This window comes from Mycteria americana, chromosome 4, assembly GCF_035582795.1.
Source record: "Mycteria americana isolate JAX WOST 10 ecotype Jacksonville Zoo and Gardens chromosome 4, USCA_MyAme_1.0, whole genome shotgun sequence".
Classification (NCBI taxonomy): domain Eukaryota; kingdom Metazoa; phylum Chordata; class Aves; order Ciconiiformes; family Ciconiidae; genus Mycteria; species Mycteria americana.
In genome coordinates, this window is record NC_134368.1 from 46,769,890 (window position 1) to 46,794,021 (window position 24,132).

General features: G+C 35.9%; 1 protein-coding gene across 3 annotated transcripts in view; it reads left to right on the forward strand.

The window, feature by feature from the left end:
- The window catches only part of FSTL5 (follistatin like 5), a 309,868-nt gene that overhangs the window by 214,265 nt on the left and 71,471 nt on the right, over positions 1–24,132 (forward strand). For all 3 annotated transcript variants that reach the window (XM_075499250.1, XM_075499252.1, XM_075499251.1), the window contains exon 7: positions 16,666–16,786. In XM_075499250.1, coding sequence (XP_075355365.1) covers positions 16,666–16,786 — 121 coding nt within the window. The remainder of the gene's footprint in view (positions 1–16,665; positions 16,787–24,132) is intronic.

Below are 24,132 nucleotides of genomic sequence, written 5' to 3' on the forward strand. Positions count from 1 at the left end.
ATATCTAAATTTTCTTGATGATCTGCTTTAGTACGGACCGATTTCTCTTTCATCACCCAAAGTTCTATGCCATATGTAAATGTTATCACCTTCCTGTGTATTCTTCCTTTCCTTGTCATTTTTATACCGTTTTTATACAGTCATCTGGATAATCTAGAGCTCCTTTTTCAAAAGCTTGCATTCAGAACTCTTTCTATTCAGATATAAGTAGCCTTTGTCTCCATTGCCAAAGTGTTTTCATTATTCTTTAACAAAAAGGGGAGATAAAATAAACTAAAAGTTTTCATAAATTTAGTATGAATTATGGCAATGCCTTTATCTCTCAGTACTTTTAATGGTTCCTGCAGTTTTGCTTGATTTTTGTGTAGGTTTCTCTTTCTAGTTCACATCTAAATATAGCTAAAATGCTGAATTTTAAGTGTAGTATATTTTACAGGGTTTTAATAATTTTTATTTGTTTACATTTACCAAAATTAATACTGTGACAAATTTACATGTCATGATCATGAAAACCTTGGAACATTGGAAACGTTGAGAACAATTGCTCAATAAAGCAATGGTGCTTGTTCTCCGTCCATCGTCTGGTCATGCTTCAAGCCTGAGCTGAAGAAAAAGTCTTCAGGATGGTCATCTCTACAGCCTCCTTCTGGCTATTCTCAGCTGGGCTCCTTTTGCCTTTTGTTATGTTTGCTGCTCTGTCTTCTGACTCTCATTTTGGCAATGCTGTACAGGTAATAAGATTGACACAACCATACATTTTTACACAGTCTTTGGAATATTTGTACAGTAACAACGTATTTTGATGGTTACTTGCCTGAGTTGGACTTTATATATCTGGAGGTGAAGGCTTCCATTTTCTATTTTCTACATTCCAAAACATTCTGCCAAGCCCTGATGGAGAATCAGCTTTTCAGTCTTTCTTGCTCTTCACAGGATTACTTTTTTCTTTGAAGCTCGCTCTGGGCTCCAGCTAGTCTGCTAAAGAATGTAGGAGACGTACTCTTCAAAGTGGGTGGGAATTACAAAAAGGAAGATGCATTTGTGAATTGGTGAACAGATGCATCAATGTTGTCCATCTAATTCTTCTTTCATGTATGCCTGGCTATTGTAGCACTTCAAACTCCAACCAGAAGTAGAGAAGTTGAAACAGTGTTCCCAAGTAATATCTAGTTCGGTTTGGTATAAAAATTTATCTTACCCTAGAGTAAGGAAAATTCGGGTGAATTTACAGAGGATCACTGAATCTGCATTCTTTATTATACTTTTGCAGGTAAAATGAGATAGAAGTGACTGGATTTTTGACCCCAAAATACTTACCAAATATGTTTTTGTTTTGCTGATGATTAACATTTTTCTTCTAGAACTTTCTAAGGAAAATATCTTAATGTTTTCCAGTGTTAAGTCTTTTCATATAGATATTGAATGCTTGAAGAAAAAAAAAAAGAAAAAATTTTTAACCTAAAATAAAATTCAGAGTATCGTAGTAAAAGAAGACATTCTTGTCCACTCTCATCTGAAGCAGGTTATCTTGTCTGGTTTAAAATCAGATTTGGGTGTCCACTTATTCTTAAGAATTTTGATAACAGCAATAGTTACGCATTTCATTTCAAATTGTCCTGTTACTTAACTGGGATGAGACTATATCTTCCTTTGTAGAGTATGTGCTCCTTCCAGGCAAAAGTCTGTCTTTGCAGACCTGTTTATGCTAATGAGAAATAAAATGGAATTGCCATACTCTGGCACAGTAAAATATCAATGCCATACCACTTTTGTCTATAAGATGTTTTAAATTTTGTGCAGCAATTTGGCAAATTTTAGGAATTCTGTGAAGTTCCTGCTATTGTCACTTATAGTTAATGAAAGATGACTGAAATCCTGTTTTGCCTTCATGTTTTTTCTATGATATACATTAGTTTTAACATCAGGCAAGAAATTCATTCATGAAAAAGGCTTTGAAGTTTAAGCTGTGGGTGTTAAAAAATTAACATTTTAAATTATAGTAGAAGGAAGGCAGGGAAAAAAAGCAACCTTTTCTCCCACCCTTCTGTGTTAAAGATCTTATTTCTGACATGAATTCTATGATCAGTTAGCAACTGTTGATGATAGGGTTATAATTAGAGTAATATATAATTGAAACCAAGGGTTAGCTAGAGAGATCAGCAATAGAAAAAGAACTTCTGTGCATTTCAGTCTTCCAAAGTAAGACTGTACTGTATATAAGAAAAATTTGTATGATGGTTTTTCAGTAATACATTTATATATGGTGACAGTAGCATAGAAGCTTTCCAATGAATAGTGCTGTCCCATTGTTTAATATGAAAGCGTGGAACAAAGGTGAAAAAAGAAGGTATAGTATAAATAGCTTCATGGTTCATAAAGGACTTGTACTTCTAGTGAATTTTTGGGCCCATTACAGAAAGCAGTATTTAGAAAAGCAAAAATTAAATACAGGAGACAAATGTAAACAATAATGGTGTACTGAGAAGTAAAATTATTTTTTGATAGATCCCATAGAAACCTGAAGTCTGTTAACAAAGATTTATCTATTGTTGCAACAAAAGAGGATTACTTATTATGATTGGCACAGCAGTGGTAAAATTGAAGCAGTGGATGTCTCACAGAAGAGAGAACCTGTTGCTCTCATTTCAAAGAGAGCACAAGAATATGGTCATGACTCAGTGTGATATGCTGATTTGCATATAAATATTTTATAGAATTGTTTTGTTTAACTGGAGTTTATGGTCGTATTTTCAACTGTGCAATTGAAAGTACTTGTGTTTGATTTTTTTAAAACTGTTATAATGCATAGGAAACACGTGTACCTGAATTAGGCAGTTTGCTTCAAAATAATACACAGTTTACCAAGAATTTTGCAAGTAGCAGGATATGGTAAACTTTATATGTATCACAAATGTTGTGAGTGTTTAATAAGAACAAAGTTGCTAAATATCAGCAAGATTTATTTACTTTGTTAATAACAGCCAGAAAATATTAATGACCACTATTCACAATCCCTTTAGGAAATGGGGAATTTCCATCCTTATTTCTGTGACTACATCTAACAGAAAGACATGTACTGGAAAGGAGAAACATAAATATCTTACTGCTCATAATGTGTAGAAAATAAAAGATTTTGTTAGTTCAGCATTATGCTATTGTATTTGTATATGAACAACCATCAAAATACATGATACCTGTAGGCTTATTAACTTTCCTCATAACATCTTGGGTTCATATTAGTAAAAGAATAGAGGTCATACTTGGTACAGCTCTAGAAAATATGTTTGTCAGTGCCACCACATGATAAAACTTTTTTTTTTTAAAGGCAACTTTCTGAACACTGTAATTTATCTTGTTTTATCTTCTTGCAATGGCTTACAGTTTACCTGATCAGAAACTATGACTGGAGGATACAAAGGCTATCACTAAAATGTATCATTACAATTCATTTACGTAGAGAGGGGAAAAGAAAAAAAAAAGATAATTGTTCCTACATAACTAGTTTCAGTGTTTACAGTGAAAGTCTTGAGGGTGCTGCCAATGACACTGAAGTGTCTTTTCTTTCATTGACATCAAGGAATTGATCTTGCCTAGTAAAGCTTTCTTGTGATAAAAGATTAGACTGATGAACATGTAATGTTGTATTAGTGGTTTGAGCAAAGGCAATGTGTGTGTGATGCTTGCAGATAAATAAGATTGGTATTAAATGTAAATTGTCTCAGCTTTCAATTTTTTATTAGTGTAATTCAGCCTTTTCTTGTTGTACTCCAGCTCATACTAAGTGCTTACTTCAGATTAACTGGGATTTCCTGTTTGCTGAAAAGGCTCAAAGAAAAATATTTTCATGAGTATTGAATGTGTCAATCTGGGCTAGACCCTTGTTAAGTGAAGCTGTTGTGCTAGCATTCAAGCTCTCAATATTTTGATTTTATAAGCAAAGAGCAAAGGATGGCCGTGGACCGATGTCACTCACTTTGTTTTATGTATTCAGGTGTATACTTCAAAAAAAGTCTTTTGTATAGGAATTCCATTCAAAATCTTTCTAAGCATGCATGTGCCAGTTTCTTACATAACGTCCTTGATAACAGACACAAATGACACTCTATTAATAATCCAAGTAAAGTGTGTGACTGGCCCTATTTTCTTTCTACTGTTGTCTGGAGATTGTACATTAATGCTGCATATAAAATAAGAGATCATCTTAAAGAAAACTCTTCAAGTTACAATATGCTTTTTTTTTCCTTTGTACCCTAAGAATAACCTGAAGTGAGTCGTTCTGATTTTCAAAATCAGGTTTGAAGTTACTAGGTCTATTTTTTCTTTTTTTCCCCGTATCTCCTCTTCAGTTACCACATAGTAGGAGATTCCCTACCAATCTCTATCTTTTTTGTCTTGGGTAGTTTTGTCTGCAAGATATTTGAAAGCTGTATGTGTTTGACAAGGTATTTTGTTGCCCGTTGCTTGGTTTATCACATGTACACAGAGTAGTTTGTAATAAAACAAAATTTATCCTGCAGAGCTTTTGCAGACTGCATAAAGCTTGAAGACACCCTACCTGCCTGTCTGTCTCACTCCTGGATAGTTCAGAAATACATGGGATGGAATGGATGAAAATTGGATGAAAAATTTAGTAATATGAAAGTATAAAGGGTTATTTTTATATTGTTTGTAGATACTCTTGAGTTTGTAAAGAAACATCCTGAGAAATTTATTTCTGTGAAATAAAATGAGTTCTACTACTTTAAGATGAGCACAGTTCAGGAATCAAAGATATGAATTATTGCCAACATAAGAAAAGGGGTTTGTACTCATGAAACTAAACTGGAAACCCAGTATTTTATGCAATAGGAAGATCAAAAACTCCAATAAACTTTATAAATTTAAAACAAAAGTGCTTGTAAGCTAAGTGATTGCATATTTGTGTAAGCTAAGTGGTTGAAATAAGTTCAATCTTATCCCAGTGTAATTATGAAGAGTTGATGTTTTTAGAATGAGGAAAATTTAGGAAGTATTCAATGATTTCTTTGCATTCTTCCTCGAAATAAAATGTGTTTAAGGAAAGAAAGTAGAAATGGGGATGCTCTTGCCAAGCTCATTCCACAAATCTGACCCTAAATTGAGGCAACTTAAAGCATAAATTGTGTCAGTACTTCTGCTTCTTTGGGGCCTCCTAGGACTTAGATATCACTTTGGAATGTGATCTGATACAAGTAAACTGCACAGTGCAAAGCTAGTTTCTTGTTGCAGATCTAGCTTGGAGTGTAATAATAAATACATGTACAGTTAAAACCAATTTAAAAAAAAATAACAGTTTGGGGGAATTGTAATAAACTGTGGTAATTGGGTAATTATTATAAATTCATGTCACTGGTTATGATGTTAAATTGAAAAATATATGAGAAAATGTCAAATAGCTTTATCTGATTAAATCTGATTATATAACAATTTGTTTTCTTAAAAAGGAGTAGAAGTTAAATGGTATGTGAGTCATTCTGAAGATCTCTGTGTGTAACATGAACCAATAAAAAAGACAGCTGTATCAGAGCATGCTGAATTTTCCATTTAAAATACACTGTATCTACCCAGTTGGAGATTTTGAATGTCTAAATAAATTAGCAGTCATTATTGCAGATTCATAGCAAGATAGCATAAAGTTACAGAGGTTTTTGAGAAGTAAAAGATTAGTGATGTTTTCTGGCTAGCCTCAACAGCTCTAGTACTTTGGCAAAACTGTTACATATGTCTAGTTCATATCTCCTGTATACAAGATCCAAATCTGGTGATCTAGGAGTGAGGGGTTTTATGGCACTTTTCTGTGTAGTGCCTCTGCAGGTTCTTAGGAAACTTGTAACATTATTAGGTTTCAAAATAGCAAACCAATTTTTAATCCACTGACATAGTTTGAAAAGCAGAAAGCTGCTGCATGTTTTCCATAGAGTAATGGATGTTACCATTTATTAGATGTTACTAGTTCCTCATGAAGTGAAACCGCAGTCCTTACTGTATCCAAGAGAATAAAGGAAAAATCATACATCTCTACTTATTTAAGTAGGTACAGCGTTATCCTATTCATTTATAGTCAGAGAGATAATATTTTTCTCAGATTTGCTAAATACAGACAAATCCTGTTCAATTCAACTAGTGGTCAGGGCTCATGCATTACAAAGTCTTATTTTAGGAAGACATAACAGAGGGTGATCTCTGCATTGACCATTTGTAAGACAAGCTTAGGAAGAGATGCATGAAGACTTCCTCAAATTCTGAGATTACTTAGGTGTTCTGAATTACTCAGTGGTTGATCACCTTTTTCCCCATTGGCAGTAGAGTGATGCTAGCAAGGCTACCTTGCTGTGCTGAAAAATACCCTTGTAAAGATTAATCCTTTTTTTCCAGACTCCCCAGCGTCAAGAAACAGAGGGACCAATGAAATACAATGTCTAATTGTAGGTAGGAAGTTTGTTTCCATGGTCAACAGAGAGAGGTAGACAATAACTCAAAGCAATGAGCAAAACCAAATCTACTGAACTGTCCCATGAAAGGATTTTCCTACCTTTAGCTTTCTCATCTGACTGTAAAAGAAGCTTAGGAAGTTTAATTTCCCTTGACTAAAGTTAGCCTGCATTAGTAACCGCAAACTGTTCTCTGGTGTTACATTCTTCAGAATAGAGTTTCTTTTAAGATCCTGCCACTTTCTACTGTATATACTATACTACTACTTACTATATTACACTGTGTTCTTTCTTTCTTTAAGCTTTGACTTGATTTACAATTTTCTGTGAGGCTGGTTCTTCAACCAGTGGATTTACACTAGATCCACGATTTGTTCTTATTGCAGCTGTAAAATATGAGATAGAGAGACGGTATGCAAAATTTGTGCTTAGGAAATTTAGGGTTTGTTTTCCCTCTTGAGCTAGAAGGAAAACTTAAAAAATCTTGGATTTGTGCCAAATGCAACTGTTCTCAGATTTCTTTATAGAATTTAATTTATTCCTGACATGCAGTAGCAAACTGCAAAGTTCCATTGCTCTGCCAACATGAACAGAGAAACTGATTACTTGGAAAGTAGGAGTTGTAAAATTGACATTAGCATGGAAAGCCTGAGCTGAATTTATGTGACAAACCAAGCATACATCAATAATTACTTTTAAAAATGTTTCAAGTTAACCCACAAAATGTTATCTACTCTCTGTGTCCTTGTAATAAAGTAAGTTACAGATACTGAAAAATAAATATGTAAAATATGAACAAAAATGCAACATTATTATTACTGGTACTTCCATGAGTCGACTGAAATCAAATGAAGAAAGCATGGAGGGATGTATAGGAAAAGAAAGGGACTATGTGTACTAGCTGTGTTTTACAAGCAAACAAGTGTTGTTTTGAACATATCTAGATGGCTGCAATTATTGATGCAGCTTTTCCATAGCAGACCAATGCAAAATTTTAGTTCTCAGGTGCAAATTATTTTCCTGATCAGTTCAGAGACAGATGATTTTTTTTTTTTCCTTTTCCCATAAGAAAATCAAGATTTCTCTTTAAAAAGGAGGAGGGGAAAATCCCCACCCAAATTCTGTTGTCATTATCACTGAGCTAGTGTATTAACTGTCAGTAAAAAATATACCAACCAGTATAATTTTCTTCTTTGTTTTAGGTTTGTCAAAGACTGCAAATAGAAATACAGATTTCATATGTAATCAAAAAAGATATTAATTAAAAATATTTGGTGCTTGCTAATTCCATTTATTAAGGACCCAGTAAGCTATTTTTTTTCTGTCTGAGGATAACACAACTAAGAATTCACATCTCCAGTTCTCATGTCCTCATTGCTGTATTCTTTTCTTATTGTCCTTGTTATCTTTTTCTCTTCTTTTTCTCTTCTTCTTCTTTTTCTCTTCTTCTTCTTTTTCTCTTCTTCTTCTTTTTCTCTTCTTCTTCTTTTTCTCTTCTTCTTCTTTTTCTCTTCTTCTTCCTTTTCTTCTTCTTCTTCCTTTTCCTTTCCCTTTCCCTTTCCCCAAAGTGTGGAGTTTTGGAGTTAAGAGTAATATTTTAAAGTTCTTTAGTAGCTGAAAATTTTAAGGCCATAAGAAGAAGATTGTATTAATTGTTTCTTCTGACTTACATAAAACAGGCCCCATAAAATCAGTACTGTGAAAGTATGTAAGTGTAAACTGCACAAAAATGACTTTTTACTATGTACCAATGTTGAGGTACTGGTGCTTGCTGGTGTTCCAGGAAAAACAGAATTCATCAGCTGCCAGAGCTTACAGAGGGGAAATCTCAAAAGAAGATTCTTAACCAGTTCATAGATCTTTTAAATACAGTATGTTCAGTTTTATAGAATGTTTGGATCTCAGTGTAAAAAGCTGAGGCTAAAATGCTGTTCAGAAAGTTATCATCTAGGCCTAAAAAATTACAAGATTAAAAAAAAAAAGTAATAAAAACCACCAAACAACAAAAACAAACAAACAAAAAAACCCCACATAAAAACCAGAAAAAAAATATTTCCTGTTTTTTGAGTTCAAGATGAACCCTTTGGATCACTCTGATGTGGAAGACCCAGGTACAAAGCGCTAGTTTGTATTATGTACGTTAATGATTTAACTATGGTATACCTATATGCTACTTGGGACTCTAAGCACTAGATCAAAAGTTATTTTGTGAGGGAGTTAGGCCTTCTTTTCTAGAAGAATCATGTTCTCTGATTTAAAAAAATATTAAAAAGTCTTCTGTCAATTTTGGATATAATGGCTTCAGATCACCTAAATCTACACTGCATTCCTAATTCAATTTTTTGGCCTTCTTAAATTCTCTGAACTGAATTCTCAGTTATGTGTTGCAAGTGAGATTTGGGCAGGGAACAATGGAATGAGTGAAAAGGAAAATAAAGACATATTTTTCATTTTGGGGGGAAGGTTGTGATCTCTAGATGAGAGAATACTCAAGATTTGGAATACAGAAACTTTTTATACAAAGCAAAGAAAAGAAAAATGTTATTTAAGAGAGCAATATATTGACAATAAATTAACTGTGGTTTAAAAAAACCCCACAAAACAAACAAATCCTAGTCTCTGTGATGATGGAGAAATTTAAGCAGTCTGTTTCATGATACATTATCCTGTGGGGAGAGCTGGCAACAGTCTTTCTAGAGCTGTCAATGAAGAAGTGCAGGCAAATGATCATAGACTCTCTCATAGGCAAAACATTAGCATATGAAAGCAAGTTATAAAACTGAAGGAAATAATTATTGATTTATAAACAGAAATCACCTTTAGGTTTCTGTTGTATTAACACTAAGACAACTAAGCGAAGATTCATTGTCAAAGGGGTGTTTTCTTTCCATATTCCTTTACTCGTTACTTGTGACACGTATCATGATTCTTAAATGTCAAGTCCTTCCACAGAACAGTATTTCAGTGGAATCATTGTTAAAATAATTGTTCAACTCTATCTTTTTTATGCATGACAAAAATAATTAGAGTTTCTCGATTTAATTGTATAAGTACCGTGCCATTTCTATTTGAACAGTAGTCTATTTAACAAAAATTGAGCTTGTAGCAGTGTTTTTAAGGTCATCAAATATTTTTTCAAAAGGTAAAAACCCCCTTTTCTGTATGTATTGCTGTTGATGTTTGAAGGCTCTGGTTCAATGATGCTTGTGTGTGTCTGTATGGATGCAGTTTTTTGTCAGTGACTTAGCTTCTGAGTTATTCTATAAAACACTGAATATATGTCAACATTCAGTGTCAAAGAAATCTATCTATACTTTACCATCCCTTTCCAGACGCTGCTTAGAACATTCGGTTCTTTTTGTATTGAATTGTTTGCTTTAATTAACAAATCAAACATTGAACTCAGTATAACAATAAGCTAGGGACGGAAAAACCCCGAAGAACAACAGAAAAAACAACAACAGCAACAACGCCATGCATAAAACCCAAACTCTGAGTGATGAAATGACAATGTCATGTGGGAATCCTATTGAAATACTGATGTCTCTGAGTAAAATAGCCACAGGGATGTTTTATCCATGGTTTCTATGGAAAAGAAGGGAGAAACCATAACACAGACATCCATTTACTTAGAAAATAGCTATGGTACCTAAAGATATCGTGACACTACAGTGAACCAGTCAAAGGCCTGGAACAGGTAAGTGTGCTTCAAAGCAATATCTAACAACTTAGCATAAGGAATGTTAAATTAAACTAGTCTCCAGACGGCACTGTAGCAGCTAAATGTTAATACACTCCATCCTATGTCCTATTTTGTTCACAAATACCTTGGCAGAGATTAGGCAAAAAATTTTAGACAGCAATAATATTAGCCATTTGCTAGATAAAGTGTAAGTACCTCTATTGTGGCTCTTTTGAAGAGCTGTTCTTTCTTCCACTAATAACTGGAAGAATAACACTTTGAAAACGTGTTTAGCTAGTAAGGGGGGAAAAGTTAATTGAACTACTGCTTCATACACCTTAGAAAGAGATAAAGATAAAAAATATCCAACTAGGAAGATTGCTGGAGTTATTCAAGTGGGTTTTTTTGAAAGGAAATCCAGTTCTATTGGTTCTCATACTCAAAGTTAAAAACTAAGCATTAAAGGGGGTTCTTTTTTGATGTTTGTAGTAGTAACTTACATAATGGCATATTGAAGGCTTGGTAGAAATATTGTCTGTGTAACTGAAGTGCTAATACAGAAAGCTATAATTATCTTAAGAAAGGCAAGTTATTGACAGTCTTACCAGGTGGGTTAATTTTTAGGTGGGCTATTTTCTTCTCTTAATGAGCAACTAGCAGAATCATCCGAAGCACAGAGCTGTGCCATGTGAAGTTTAGTTGCCCAAATACCTTTGGATGAAGAAATACAGTGAGAAATATGTTTTCTGAATAAATATTTTGAGTATGTTTAGGGAAAGAAAACTGAAAAATTAAAGGTAAGTTCATCTAGATTTCAATTTCCATGTTTAAATTTCAGTCTACAAAAAGACTGAAGATGTTATAGTGAAAGGCAGCTTGAGTGACATATGAGCATAAAATCATTGAGTTTATGTTCTCTGTGAAAGAAGAAAAACTGGAAAGTAATGCAGTGGGGACTGAAAAAAATATCCCAATAAACTGGGAAAGTAGTAGGTGAGATCATGGAAGAATGTAAGAATGGTCATAATGGACCAGAGGTTTATCTAGCCCAGTATTTTGTCATTGATAACATTCAAAGGATAGAATGTAAGAATAAGGCAGCACATAGTAATATTTTTGATCAAAGTTCTTTTACTGTGCAGCTTACAGGCTCCCTGAGTGAGATATTCTAGCTGTGCTTTCTGTTTTTAAAAGCTTTTGATAGACTGTTCTGTGAATTTGAGGAATTTACAGAGAAGGTTACAAAGTTTGTGAAGAAACAAAGATTGAGTTGATTTTAATAAGATGTATATAAGACTTCTATAAATATAAAGGCACAAAGGAACCAAACTGTTTTCTGCTGGGATGTTGCCTTTTAGGACCAAGCTGACAGCACAGAGGTTAAATGGGCTTGGATACCAAAACACTTTAATCATGGATACATGTGGTTTCACAAATTATGCAACTTCCCTGTTCCACGGGAGAAACGGTGCAGTCCAGGAGAGAAGCTGGAGTGGGGTGGGTGAGTGTGGCAGCTCATTACGTGGCCTCCCTGTCCTACAGCATGGGAGGTGGCTCAGTCCAGAGGTTGGGCAAGTCAGCATAGCAGGTCCATCTGAGTGATGTGCAGTCCTGAGGCTGGGGTGTGGGTTCCCCCAAATGTCTCTTTGGTTCACTTTTCTTGAGTGTCTTTATTTCTTGCTGGAGTTGTCCCCTGTGTAACCATTGAGTCTCTCTCATGTCCCTGTGGTATCTCCCTTGAGAGACCTGGTCTCTCCCCTGGCTCTATCAAGTTATAGGATTGGGTAGAGAATATTCAAGTCTTGATTGGCATGTTCAAATTCACTCAATGCCGACAACTGCCTGTTGTCATCACTGGTGCTCACATTCTGCACCTCTCAAAAATTCTCATTATCTTTTCAGTGGTGTAAAAGATAATGAAAACTTTTTAGTGCAGCTTTTTAGTACAGGTGAGCCTTGCTATTTTTCTATATTAATCTTTATGTGGGTCAGTCAAAGTCAGATTTCCTTCTACAGTATAGTGACACGCCTTCTGGATAGAGGAAATAGCACAGATATCCTATTTCTTGATTTTAGTACAGATTTTTACACCTTTGTAAGCTCAGTAAATGTTATCTAGATGCCACCAATTTATGAAGGGCTGCAACTGTGTTTGAAGATAGCTCTAATTTAGACTAATAAGAGCAAATTAAAGAAATAGCTGGAAAAGTATAGGAATTCATTCAGCAAGGAAAAGGGCGATGTTTTCCATTTGGGAAAATCAGCTTAAAATGATCCCTTGTATCAGCATACAATCTAAAACAATAGCTTAAATCAAACATCTGGAAGTTATAGTGGATAACAGGCTAAATGTGAGTTTCATTGTAATCAAAAAAGAAAAAACTACCAAAAGTTTTTCTCCAATTGCTTTGTAGGTAGGGCAATACACAATGGAATTAAATTACAGCAACATAAATTTAGATTTCATAATAAGGAAGCTAGGTAAGTGCAAAGTGTAGAACCTCTTCCTTAGAGTTTTTTTAAAGAACAGATTTGATAAACATGAGCTATTTCCTAAGTAAATCTCCTTGTAGGTTCCCTCTCAAGATTTTAAAAAATGTATTTCTTCAGCGGTAACTTTCTATGGAGCAATGGTAAATGGTTTTGCAGACTGATTCATGCATTCAGGCAATAATGTCACATGTATAGCTAAAAACACGATCAGATGCATTCATCACTCTATGTTATCTGAACACTTTGGTATATTTGTGGTACTTTTTCCTTGCCAACTGCTACTCAATATGAAATGGAATATACACAAGTAGACCACAAGGAAATGCACTACTGGACCTCATTAATTTTCACAAAACAATGGAGGAAAGCAAAGATCTGCTGCTTATCACTGGTGTGATACTGAGGACCTAAACATTGCCTTGCTTTTTAAATAAACTGGAGGCAAAGTTTAACTGAAGAGCATAAGAGAAACAGCATCTCTGAGTTAATGTAGAATATTTCCTCCCCTTAATACAGGGAGACAGTCCTTTGAGCTCCACAGACATTACAGTAGTTCTGGGACAGTTGCAGAATGTATATATAAAGGCTTAAGGCAATTTCAGCAAAGAATTTCTTAAATTACATGTTCTTGCTTAAACGCAAGATGATGTATCCAACTATAATACTTCATATAACTGCAGCTTCAGTCTCTTTGCTGCAAGAATTCTGCTCCAGTGATCTCTGGCTATTATTCACATTTAAATTGGTGACCTTGGGTCAAATGGACTATGGAATGCATCCCAGACTGGTAGGATGGCACTAGTAGGGATATTATATGATATAAGGAAAGAGGTGTTTCTAAAAATGTTTTGGTTTAATGGTATGATGCATATTTAAACACCTTTTTAAATGCCTTTTTTTAATGCCTTTTTTTTTTTCCTCTTTCATTAATAACAAAGAAAGCATACATTAGGCAAAAAGGAAAAACTGAACCCAGGGAAAACTCTGTGCTAAATTTGAGGGGACTGTTTTTTCTCTCCTTTGACTATTGGACAGCCACCTTCACTGAACTATGACTCTTTCTTTTTTTTTTTTTTTTTTTTCCTCCTTGTCACAGTCAGTTACAGACAGATTTTGTCACAAAGGAGAACCAAGGAGAAAGTTTCAGTGATGTCCAGAGCTCATATCCTATTCTATCATTGACAAGTAGAATAGAAGAATTTACTTTCAGAGCTTTATGCTGTTGTTTGCAGATATAATGTTAGTAATCCAGATGTTTCCTCCTATCCAGCTCCTGTAAAATTTTGAGCTTAAAGATGGAAAAGGAGAAAAGAAAGATGCCTGAGTCTGAACTATGAAAAGGGAAAGTACAGCATGTGGCTGTATCACAGGAGATTTCACTAGTCTGACTACATGTGTTTGTAAAAGTTCTTGTGTCACTTGTATAGATGCTCTTGTTATTTTCTTAAACGGTACATTTAGCCAGACTCTAAAGTATGGTTAACTTGAAGAGTTCTGAAAATTGGCAATTCAGACATGAGTTAGCCAATAGTACTGTGTTCTCTGTTACAGGGTTCAACATTAACATGTCTTTTTGTCATGTAATCACGTAAGTAGTGGATTAAAACCTAAGCAATGCAGTGGCTGTTCACCTTGAGCAGTAGTAGTTCCTTTTGCTCTAACATCAGCATATTTTGATTACTCCCTAGAGAAGTATACAATTTAGTTAGACTGGGAGAACATTTTTGTAATGCCTGAATGTTTACCTCTAGTTTGAGTGTGGTATCTTAGACAGTCATGATGTTAACACACACGGTAGAGGAGCCAATGAAAGGAAATGCTCTACTGGACCTCATGCTTACAAATAAGGAAGAACTGGTTGGGAACTTAAAGGTCAGGGCAACCTTGGCTGCAGTGACCATGAGATGATATAGTCGAGGAGCCTAAGAGGAGGCAGCAAGGCAAAAAGCAGGAGCACAGCCCTGGACTTCAGGAGAGCAGACTTCGGCCTGTTCAAGAACGTGCTTGGAAGAATCCCATAGGAGACCATGCTCGAAAGAAAAGGGGTCTAAGAGAGCTGGATGATTTTCAAGGATCACATCTTCTGTGCTCAAGAATGGTCCATCACAATGAACAGGAAATCAAAGGCATCCAGAGGCATGTATTAATGAACAAGGAGCTCCTGACAGAGCAAAGACAGGTGACCCAGGAAGAACATGGAGACGCTATTTGAATGTGAAGGATTAGGAAAGCCAAAGCCCACCTGGAACTGAATCTGGTGAGGGACATGAAGGACAGCAAGAAAGGCTTCTACAGGGCTGCAGGGCTATATCAGCAGGAAAAGGAAGACTAGAGAAAATATGGGCCTGCTGCTGAGTGAGGCACAGGACCTGGTGAAAAGAAATGGAAGAGGCTGATGTACTGAAAGTCGTCTTTGCTGTGGTCTTTACCAGTAATACTTGCCTTCAGGAATACCAGATCCCTGAAATCAGTTTACAAAAGTAGTGCTTCTGTAATGAATCACTGAATCTAATGAGACATGTAGATATTGTAGCTTGGCGATTATCCCTATTCTAATGAATTGAACACCTGTTGGATACTGTGGGCTCTATGCGTGAGCCTGTGTGTATGTGAATATTTGTGTTGCATATAATTATAATGAGTGTATGTGTGTATTTTATAGTACCATATCCTGTGGTTAATCACAAGGAGAGTATATTTTAAGTTATTTAATGATTTTAAAGGCTATTGTAGAGGCTGTTTATGTTAAGGAGTATAAAATGACTATAATCTGACCATGAATAAGTTTAGGATAAAAATTAAAAGAAAGCTGTATTGTATACATAAGAATACTGAGAAGCTTTGAAACAGCTTTTTAATACACAAGAGAGGTGGCTGAGTTTATGATAGACTACCTTAACACTAGGCATACAATTATAGAGCATTGGTTCCCTTCAGGAACAGGGGCTGACCTACATACCATAGGAGATCCAGTATACTTTTTCCAAGTATGAAACAATGACTGTGTTTTGCATGGTTTTCGTATTAGTTTATACACTTTAATTTCTGAATTAAATACTTTACAGCAGAAATTATCTACTAGACTGAAAGACATTTTCCATAGTTTTACATTTCTACTTTATATTCTTTGCTCAAAAAATTTAATCACTGTTTTATGTAAATACACTGCATATATAACAATAAAAAGATTGCTAGGTGAGACTGAAAAGAAACTAACTGTCAAGACGTGTCCTTGAAAAACTAAATCATGGAATATAATGTAGAGAAAACAACTCCTAGCAGGATTTGTACAAGCAGTTTAGAATCTATGAGTCATAGACTGGAAGAAGCTAGATTGAACTAGGACTGTTATTTTAGGGTGGTTCTTGCAGGCATGAAAAATAACAAAGAAAAATAAAACACTGACTATTAATTGTTCCATACATTTTTACAATAATTGGCATAGTTTATAACTTGTAAATTTTAAATGATATTGTGTTAGTTGAAATTGAACTGAGAATTGAACTGGGAATTGAAATGAGGGTCAAATTTTGCACTCTAATCCAGTAGAACCTATATGCCAATTAAAGATATATAAAAAGATGAAGTTAAAAACATTTTTCTTCAAACTTGAAGAAAAATGAGGATTTTTTTTTTCTGTGTATCTGCTCATTTCAAAGGATGACCACACTTCCACAAGATGTCATTTACCTTGTTAAATTGTGCAGAGATTGAGTTTTTCTATCTGATCAGATCCAATCCTAAATAGCTTTTCTTCTGTAAATAACTATCATAGATAAAAAACCAAACATATTACTTCTGCAGAGTTTAACTAATTGTTAAAATAAAAGTTGTATTTTCTTTTTACAGAGACAATATATGTGACAAGATCAAACAACTACCATTCACAAATACAATATTTGAGTTTCAGATTACTATTCTGGTTTAATATTTGTGACGTTTGATATTTACATCACAGCTTTGTTGCCAAGATGACGAGCATAATTACTGAAGACATGCAGACATAATTATGATAACCTTGTTTTTGATCTTTCTTGGTAGGATTTTGGAGATGATGGGTCCTTGTACATTACTAAGGTTACCACAACTCATATGGGAAATTACACCTGCTATGCTGATGGCTATGATAAGCTCTATCAAACTCATATTCTCCAAGTGAATGGTAAGGAAAAATGTTCTGATTACCAAATCATAAGACACTTGGATTTGGATTTTGTTGAGCAGATCTATTGTTACTGTTTTACTTTTTTTATATTGTATTACAGCTTAACAGAAAAAGAGATGCAATAATTTTTCCTTATTTCTCCTATAAATATTTCTTTTTTCTTTTATTTTTCCTATATTTCTTTTCCTTATTTCTCCTATAAATAACCTTGCAAAACAATAAAGTATAATAATTTTCATTTATTACTTCTATATGAATAATAATTATTAAAAGCAGTAAAGATAGTCCAGAGGACTTGCTCTGCACTGTGAACTGTTCACCTGTGAGAATGTTTAGCATGTTATCTGCAGAATAATAAGTGTTCTTATATGTACATATATATACACACACATAAGTGTTTTTATATATACATAGGTATATACAGATAAAGTAGTTTTTAGTATTAATTTAGTCATTCTGGAGCACACACTGGGAAAAATAAGTGCATAGGTCTGATGTGTTAAGAATGTTGCATTTAATACAAGATTAAAAAAATGCACTACCCTAAAAGTTTTGTAATTGATGTAGGCTTCTAAATGCACATTTGTTATTTGGAAATCTACCCATGATTTTAGTGGGTTAACTCTAGGCATCTGGATTTGAACTCTTGATCTTTACATTTTCCTACATCTGTTCAAGTTCTAAGGACCGCTTTCCTGAACTCTGTACTTGGACAAAACTTAACTGCAATTGTTACTGGTGCCCTGAAGACAGGCCTTTCCCTTCTCTTGAACCGTAATACCCTATCCTAGCTCTTTTTCCTATATATAATTTTTTTTCTAAATTATTTTAAGCAGTTCTCTTCCGCTGATGAAGGGTCCAAGGGTCCCACTGTGCTTTATCCCTGGAGAAGTTTAATGTCTTTTTTTTTTGAGTGACCTTATGCTTTCCTGTTATTTCAATGTGCATATTTATCTTTGACTCTTAAGTCTACCTTTCCACATTAAACTGCCAGTATTTGTCATTCCATGTTGATACTTAATCCTATCCAGAATCATGTTTGAACTCAATCTTCTCCTCCAGATTTACTTTGCATTGACAGACTCTAACTTTCTCCTGAAGAATATTCTAGACCTAGTTTCTTGGCCACTGCTGTTGCCACCATTCTTTGTTTTGTTAGTTGTTAGTTGCGTAAACTCTTATTATAGTTGACTTTTCTTGACATCTGTTACCCAAAAATGCTGAAATATTTTCTGATATTCATATCTATCGATATCACACCAAATGCAGCTTCCAAGGTTATTATACTTGTCTTTTAATATGATTCATTCTTCTTTTAATAGCCTTTTTTTCCACTTTCTCTTGTTAATATCCGTCTTTTAATATGATTCATTCTTCTTTTAATAGCCTTTTTTTTCCACTTTCTGTTGTTAATATCCTTCACACTTTAAATGACGTTGATGTTTAGTTCTTGTTTGCAGTTTCTGGACATGTTGTCTCTGCTATTGTGTTTCTCCAGGAAACTGGCTTACGATATCTATTTAGTCATCTCTTTTAATTTTTTTTCCAATTTCTCCCCCCACCTCCCAACACTTTGTAAATGGAGTGTCATCCCTGCATTAATACATGGCATCAACATCTTTTCCTTCTTCAAATTTTTCTTCAGGAATTCTTTTCTGTCATTCAAAAAGTCAGTTAGCAAATACTAGCTAAACTAGTGAGAAGGCTGAAGTGCAGTTTACTTGTGTTTTAATTCCTGCAGACAGAATTATTGGTGAGTTGGGCACATTAGAAGGTCCTTGACCAACTTACTCCTCTTCTGTTTCATGTGTTCTGGTTTACCCTAATTTATTAACAAAATTATATTCTTGTCAACACATTCCCTACCTATTCCAATGTGTTAATAATCCTGAAGAGGTGTGTTGCAACAGTTAAAATACTAAGATTCTTCATGTTTGGCTCAGTTCAGCACACAATGAGGTAAAACTCCACTTAAGTTGAAGAAGGTTTTCTGCAAGACTAGCAAATCAAGAAATATAATTTGGGATAGGGGAAGGAGGACAACTGGAGATTTTTCTGGTGATGAAGTGTCTGTCAGGAAATTGTATATTTCATCTGGAAACCACTGTAAACCTTTATGGTGCCAAAGGCAATCACTACTTTTGCTGCTCTGTATCATTCATATAAATGTAAAGTTTTCCAAACAAATTGACTAGTCCATGTTTACTCTGCTCAGCTGGCTGCTGTTCCACAAGCTGGCACTGGAGTGGTACCTTCCAACACCATTTTGGATGTTGATATTTTGGGGAGTGAGGGAAAGGGGAAAGGAGTCCCTTTGAGCAATAAGATCGTTCGCTGAGCATATTGGGGGTAAATGGAGTTAAAACTATTGAGATTAAAGGTCAAATGAACAGCTCTTCCACAGTTTAGATCTGTACTTCTAAGCAGTAATCTTCCTAAGCACAGGCATGACGGTCAGTTCTTGTAGCTTTGATAATGACTAATTAATATAATGATATTTGTATTAACAGGAGAGTCAGACAAAAGGTTAATGAGATAATGAGGCTCCGTTGATCACAAAGATCTAATGTGAAGGTTCAATGAAAACAATGTAATTAGATTTTAAGTTCTTTCTTGATTTCCATTTGTGTAAATCTATATATTTTTAGAAAAAAATACATATTTTACACCGACTAGTTTGCAGATATTATATGTATATTTAATTTTGATTTATTTTTCTTTTAAGATTAAAATCTTTAGGAATTTTTTTGTTTTGTTTTGAATTGCCTGGTACAGTACTAAAGAATAATGAGCTTCCTTTGGAGTCTTAACAATACAGATAATCAGCACTGTAAAAGACATGTTTTATGGTGAGAAAATTTAGTCTAATCTTATACAAATAATATGATAAAGTAAATATTGTAAGCAATATTATAATAAGTTGGTATTTAACCCTTTTTAATATAAACTGTAAAAAAAAACCCAAAACACAAAGTTGTAATAGCACAGGAGTAACCATTTCATTAAGTAATGCTAATTATTAGCATTTACATAACACTTAAAACTTTCAAAGTGTATCATTTTGTGACTGTATGATTCTGAGACTATATGTGTCTGAGCCTGTCAGTTGGATTTTTTTTTCGATATATCTGTGATATTGAAATTCATTCCATCAAGTATTTTTCCTTTACTGTTGTTGACATCACATGTCATAAACCCCATGAATTAGAAAGTCTGTTCTCAGATAATGATAGGTATATGTGATGGTCTTAGTATCACTGAAGACAAAGTATTTAATTCAATCTCCCATAAAATATTTATAATATCAACTCCATAATTTGTTCATTAAAATCTGTCTTTACTTAATTTGTATTTCAGAAGGATTTGTATCATTTCACTTATGCTTGTTTATTAGCCTCTGTTTTTTTCCACAGCAGCCATTCAAAAGTTTATATGGGAATGCTGGTAGTGTTCTTCCAAAAAAAGTAGTAAACAGTGGTCAGAGCAAAAAAATTTGTAACAAATTCAGATATTCTTGTAACGTGGGTTGTTGTATTTGGTAGGGGGCCACCTGTCTCTAAAATGCCCTTCGATGGTATTAATATCTTCAGTTAACCACTTTATATGTTAATATTCAGCTATTTAAGACAACAGAGGTGTTCAGTTAAGTGAAGTTAGGTGATCAGTTAAGTGAAAAAACAGAATTTGAATAATATAACAAGATTTTTTTTCCTTATGTTTATGCTATTGTATATATTAATTGAAGTGTTAAGGAGCATTATTAAAAATGGTTACTCATTCTCGTTATTATTGTTCTTAGGATTATGTGAATGTGATATCTACTACTGACACAAAAAAAGCCTCGAGAATTGTTATTGAAAAAGCTGAAATACCTAGAAAGTTTGCATTTTCTCATTAACTCAATGTTTATCCAGTTACGGATCTATGCTGTCTGTAACCAGAGGTGTTAATATTATTGATCACTATGGCAGTTATAGACATGATACCAAGATGAGTTTAAATTTATTTGTTTTTAATAACTCAGTTTTTCTATTTTACAAGCATATACATGTCATAGCCTAGCTTTTTCAAAGTGTAAATTTGAGGAATTTCACTTTTGGAAAGGTGTTTCTAGACAATAAACAAAATGTGATTAGCCATATTATAAAAAAAAAAAAGAAAACTATCTTCAAATTCAAACCTGCTCTAAAAATGGTATGAGTTTATGGTACATGTAACAAATCAACTTAATATACATGTAGCACCAATGTGTCATTTTTTTTTGTTTATGTGTTAACAATGTTATCCTACTCAGAGCTTTCACATTGATTTACAAGGCAAGTCCTTTGCAGAGAGTTGACAAGAATTTTGCCCACCTTAGTTCCAAGACAAAAGGCCTATTAACCCAAAAGTTTTGGGACCTTAAGGTAAAGAAAAGAGAGTCCAGACCCTCAACCAGATATAAATCTAGTGAGGTGGGTGTCAGTCTCTTCTCCCAAGTAACTAACAATAGGACAAGAGGAAATGGCCTCAAGTTGCGTCAGGAGAGGTTTAGATTGGATATTAGGAAAAATTCTTTACTGAAAGGGTTGTCAAGCATTGGAACAGGCTGCCCAGAGAGGTGGTTGAGTCACCATCCCTGGAGGATTTCAAAAAACGTGTAGACGTGGCACTTTGGGACATGGTTGAGTAGGCATGGAGGTGTTGGGTTGACGGTTGGACTAGATGATCTTAGAGGTCTTTTCCAACCTTAATGATTCTATGAGTCTATAAATTGGTGATTTATAGTGTCTGAAGAATTATTTACCACCTTTGTTTTTCAAAACAAAATATCTCAGTTTAATCAAAAAGAAGAGTTACCATACACAGCAATAGAAGAACCTAGTTCACTATATATATTACATGTTCCTTTCTTAAACACATACATTCTCCCTGGATTCCAGACAGCTTGAACAGACTATTTTTTATCTCTTTTTTTCTTCCTCCCCTCCCCCCAGACCTGACTGAAATAATCTGCAGGGGGGTTTATAGCAATGGTAAGATGTATTGAATAGTTACATATTCACCATATTTGGAACCAATAGTCTCACATGGCTTTTTGAACTGAATGATAAGGGATGTAGGATTCATTCAATTACATATTATATATGTTTCTGCTAAATACAATCATGCAATATTTTCTCTCCCCTCCCTTTTTAACCTATGCAATGACCTGTCCTTTATAAATTAGGCTTCTTTAGGTTACGATGTTAGAACATACCTCTTTGAAAGTCAGCGGGAATGATCACATTATTTGTGTACTTAAAATTTTCTTTCTGCTAATAGTTATGGTCAGTTACACAAAAAAGTGATTGAAATGAACCCAAAGAGTTTATATCAAACTCATCATATCAAATTGGGAGGCAGCTCTTATGGGCAAAGGGGTCCAGGAAGGCTGGACATTCTTTAAGGAGGAAGTCCTAAAGGCACAAGAGCGGGCTGTCCCCAGGTGCCGAAAGACGAGCCGGCGGGGAAGAAGACCGGCCTGGCTGACTAGAGAGCTCTGGCTCGAACTGAGGAGAAAGAGGAGAGTCTATGACCTCTGGAAGAAGGGGCGGGCAACTCAGGAGGACTACAGGGGTGTAGCGAGGCTGTGCAGGGAGAAAACTAGAAGGGCCAAAGCTGAGCTAGAGCTCAGTCTGGCTGCTGCTATAAAAGACAACAAAAAACACTTCTTCAAATACATTAGCAGCAAAAGGAGAGCTAAGGAGAATCTCCAGCCCCTAGTAGATGTGGGAGGAAACACAGTGACCAAGGATGAGGAAAAGGCTGAGGTACTTAATGCCTTCTTTGCCTCAGTCTTTATTAGCAGGGCCGAATGTTCTATGGGTACCCAGCCCCTGGAGTTGGAAGATAGGGATGGGGACCAGACTGGAGCCCCCATTATCCAGGGGGAAATGGTGAGTGACCTGCTGCACCACTTAGACACTCACAAGTCTATGGGGCCTGATGAGATCCACCCGAGAGTGTTGAAGGAGCTGGCAGATGTGCTCACCAAGCCCCTTTCCATCATTTACCAGCAGTCCTGGCTAACTGGGGAAGTCCCTGCTGACTGGAGATTAGCGAATGTGACACCCATCTTCAAGAAGGGCCGGAAGGAGGACCCGGGGAACTACAGGCCTGTCAGCCTGACCTCGGTGCCGGGGAAGCTGATGGAGCAGATCATCCTGAGTGCTATCACACGGCATGTAGAGAATAACCAGGGGATCAGGCCCAGCCAGCATGGGTTCAGGAAAGGCAGGTCCTGCTTGACCAACCTGATCTCCTTCTATGATAAGGTGACCCGCCTAGTGGATGAGGGGAAGTCTGTGGATGTTGTCTACCTAGACTTCAGTAAAGCCTTTGACACGGTTTCCCACGGCATTCTCCTGGAGAAACTGGCTGCTCATGGCTTGGACGGGTGTACTCTTCGCTGGGTAAAGAACTGGCTGGACGGCCGGGCCCAGAGAGTGGTGGTGAATGGAGTTTACTCCGGTTGGCGGCCAGTCACAAGCGGTGTTCCCCAGGGCTCGGTGTTGGGGCCAGTTCTGTTTAACATCTTTATCAATGATCTGGACGAAGGAATCGAGTGCACTCTCAGTAAGTTTGCAGACGACACCAAGTTGTGTGGGAGTGTTGATCTGCTGGAGGGTAGGCAGGCTCTGCAGAGGGACCTGGACAGGCTGGATCGATGGGCTGGGGTGAATTGTATGAGGTTTAACAAGGCCAAGTGCAAGGTCCTGCACTTGGGCCACAGCAACCCCATGCAACGCTACAGGCTTGGGGAAGAGTGGCTGGAAAGCTGCCTGGCAGAGAAGGACCTGGGGGTGTTGGTTGACAGCCGCCTGAATATGAGCCAGCAGTGTGCCCAGGCGGCCAAGAAGGCCAATGGCATCCTGGCCTGTATCAAAAATAGCGTGGCCAGCAGCACTAGGGAAGTGATCGTGCCCCTGTACTCGGCACTGGTGAGGCCGCACCTCGAATACTGTGTTCAGTTTTGGGCCCCCCACTACAAGAGGGATATTGAGGTACTGGAGCGCGTACAGAGAAGGGCAACGAAGCTGGTGAAGGGTCTGGAGCAGAAGTCTTATGAGGAGCGGCTGAGGGAGCTGGGACTGTTTAGCCTGGAGAAAAGGAGGCTGAGGGGAGACCTCATCGCTCTCTACAACTACCTGAAAGGAGGTTGTAGAGAGGTGGGGGTCGGTCTCTTCTCCCAGGTAACAAGTGATAGGACAAGAGGAAATGGCCTCAAGTTGCGCCAGGGGAGGTTTAGACTGGATATTAGGAAATTTTTCTTCACCGAGAGGGTTATCAAGCATTGGAACAGACTGCCCAGGGAAGTGGTT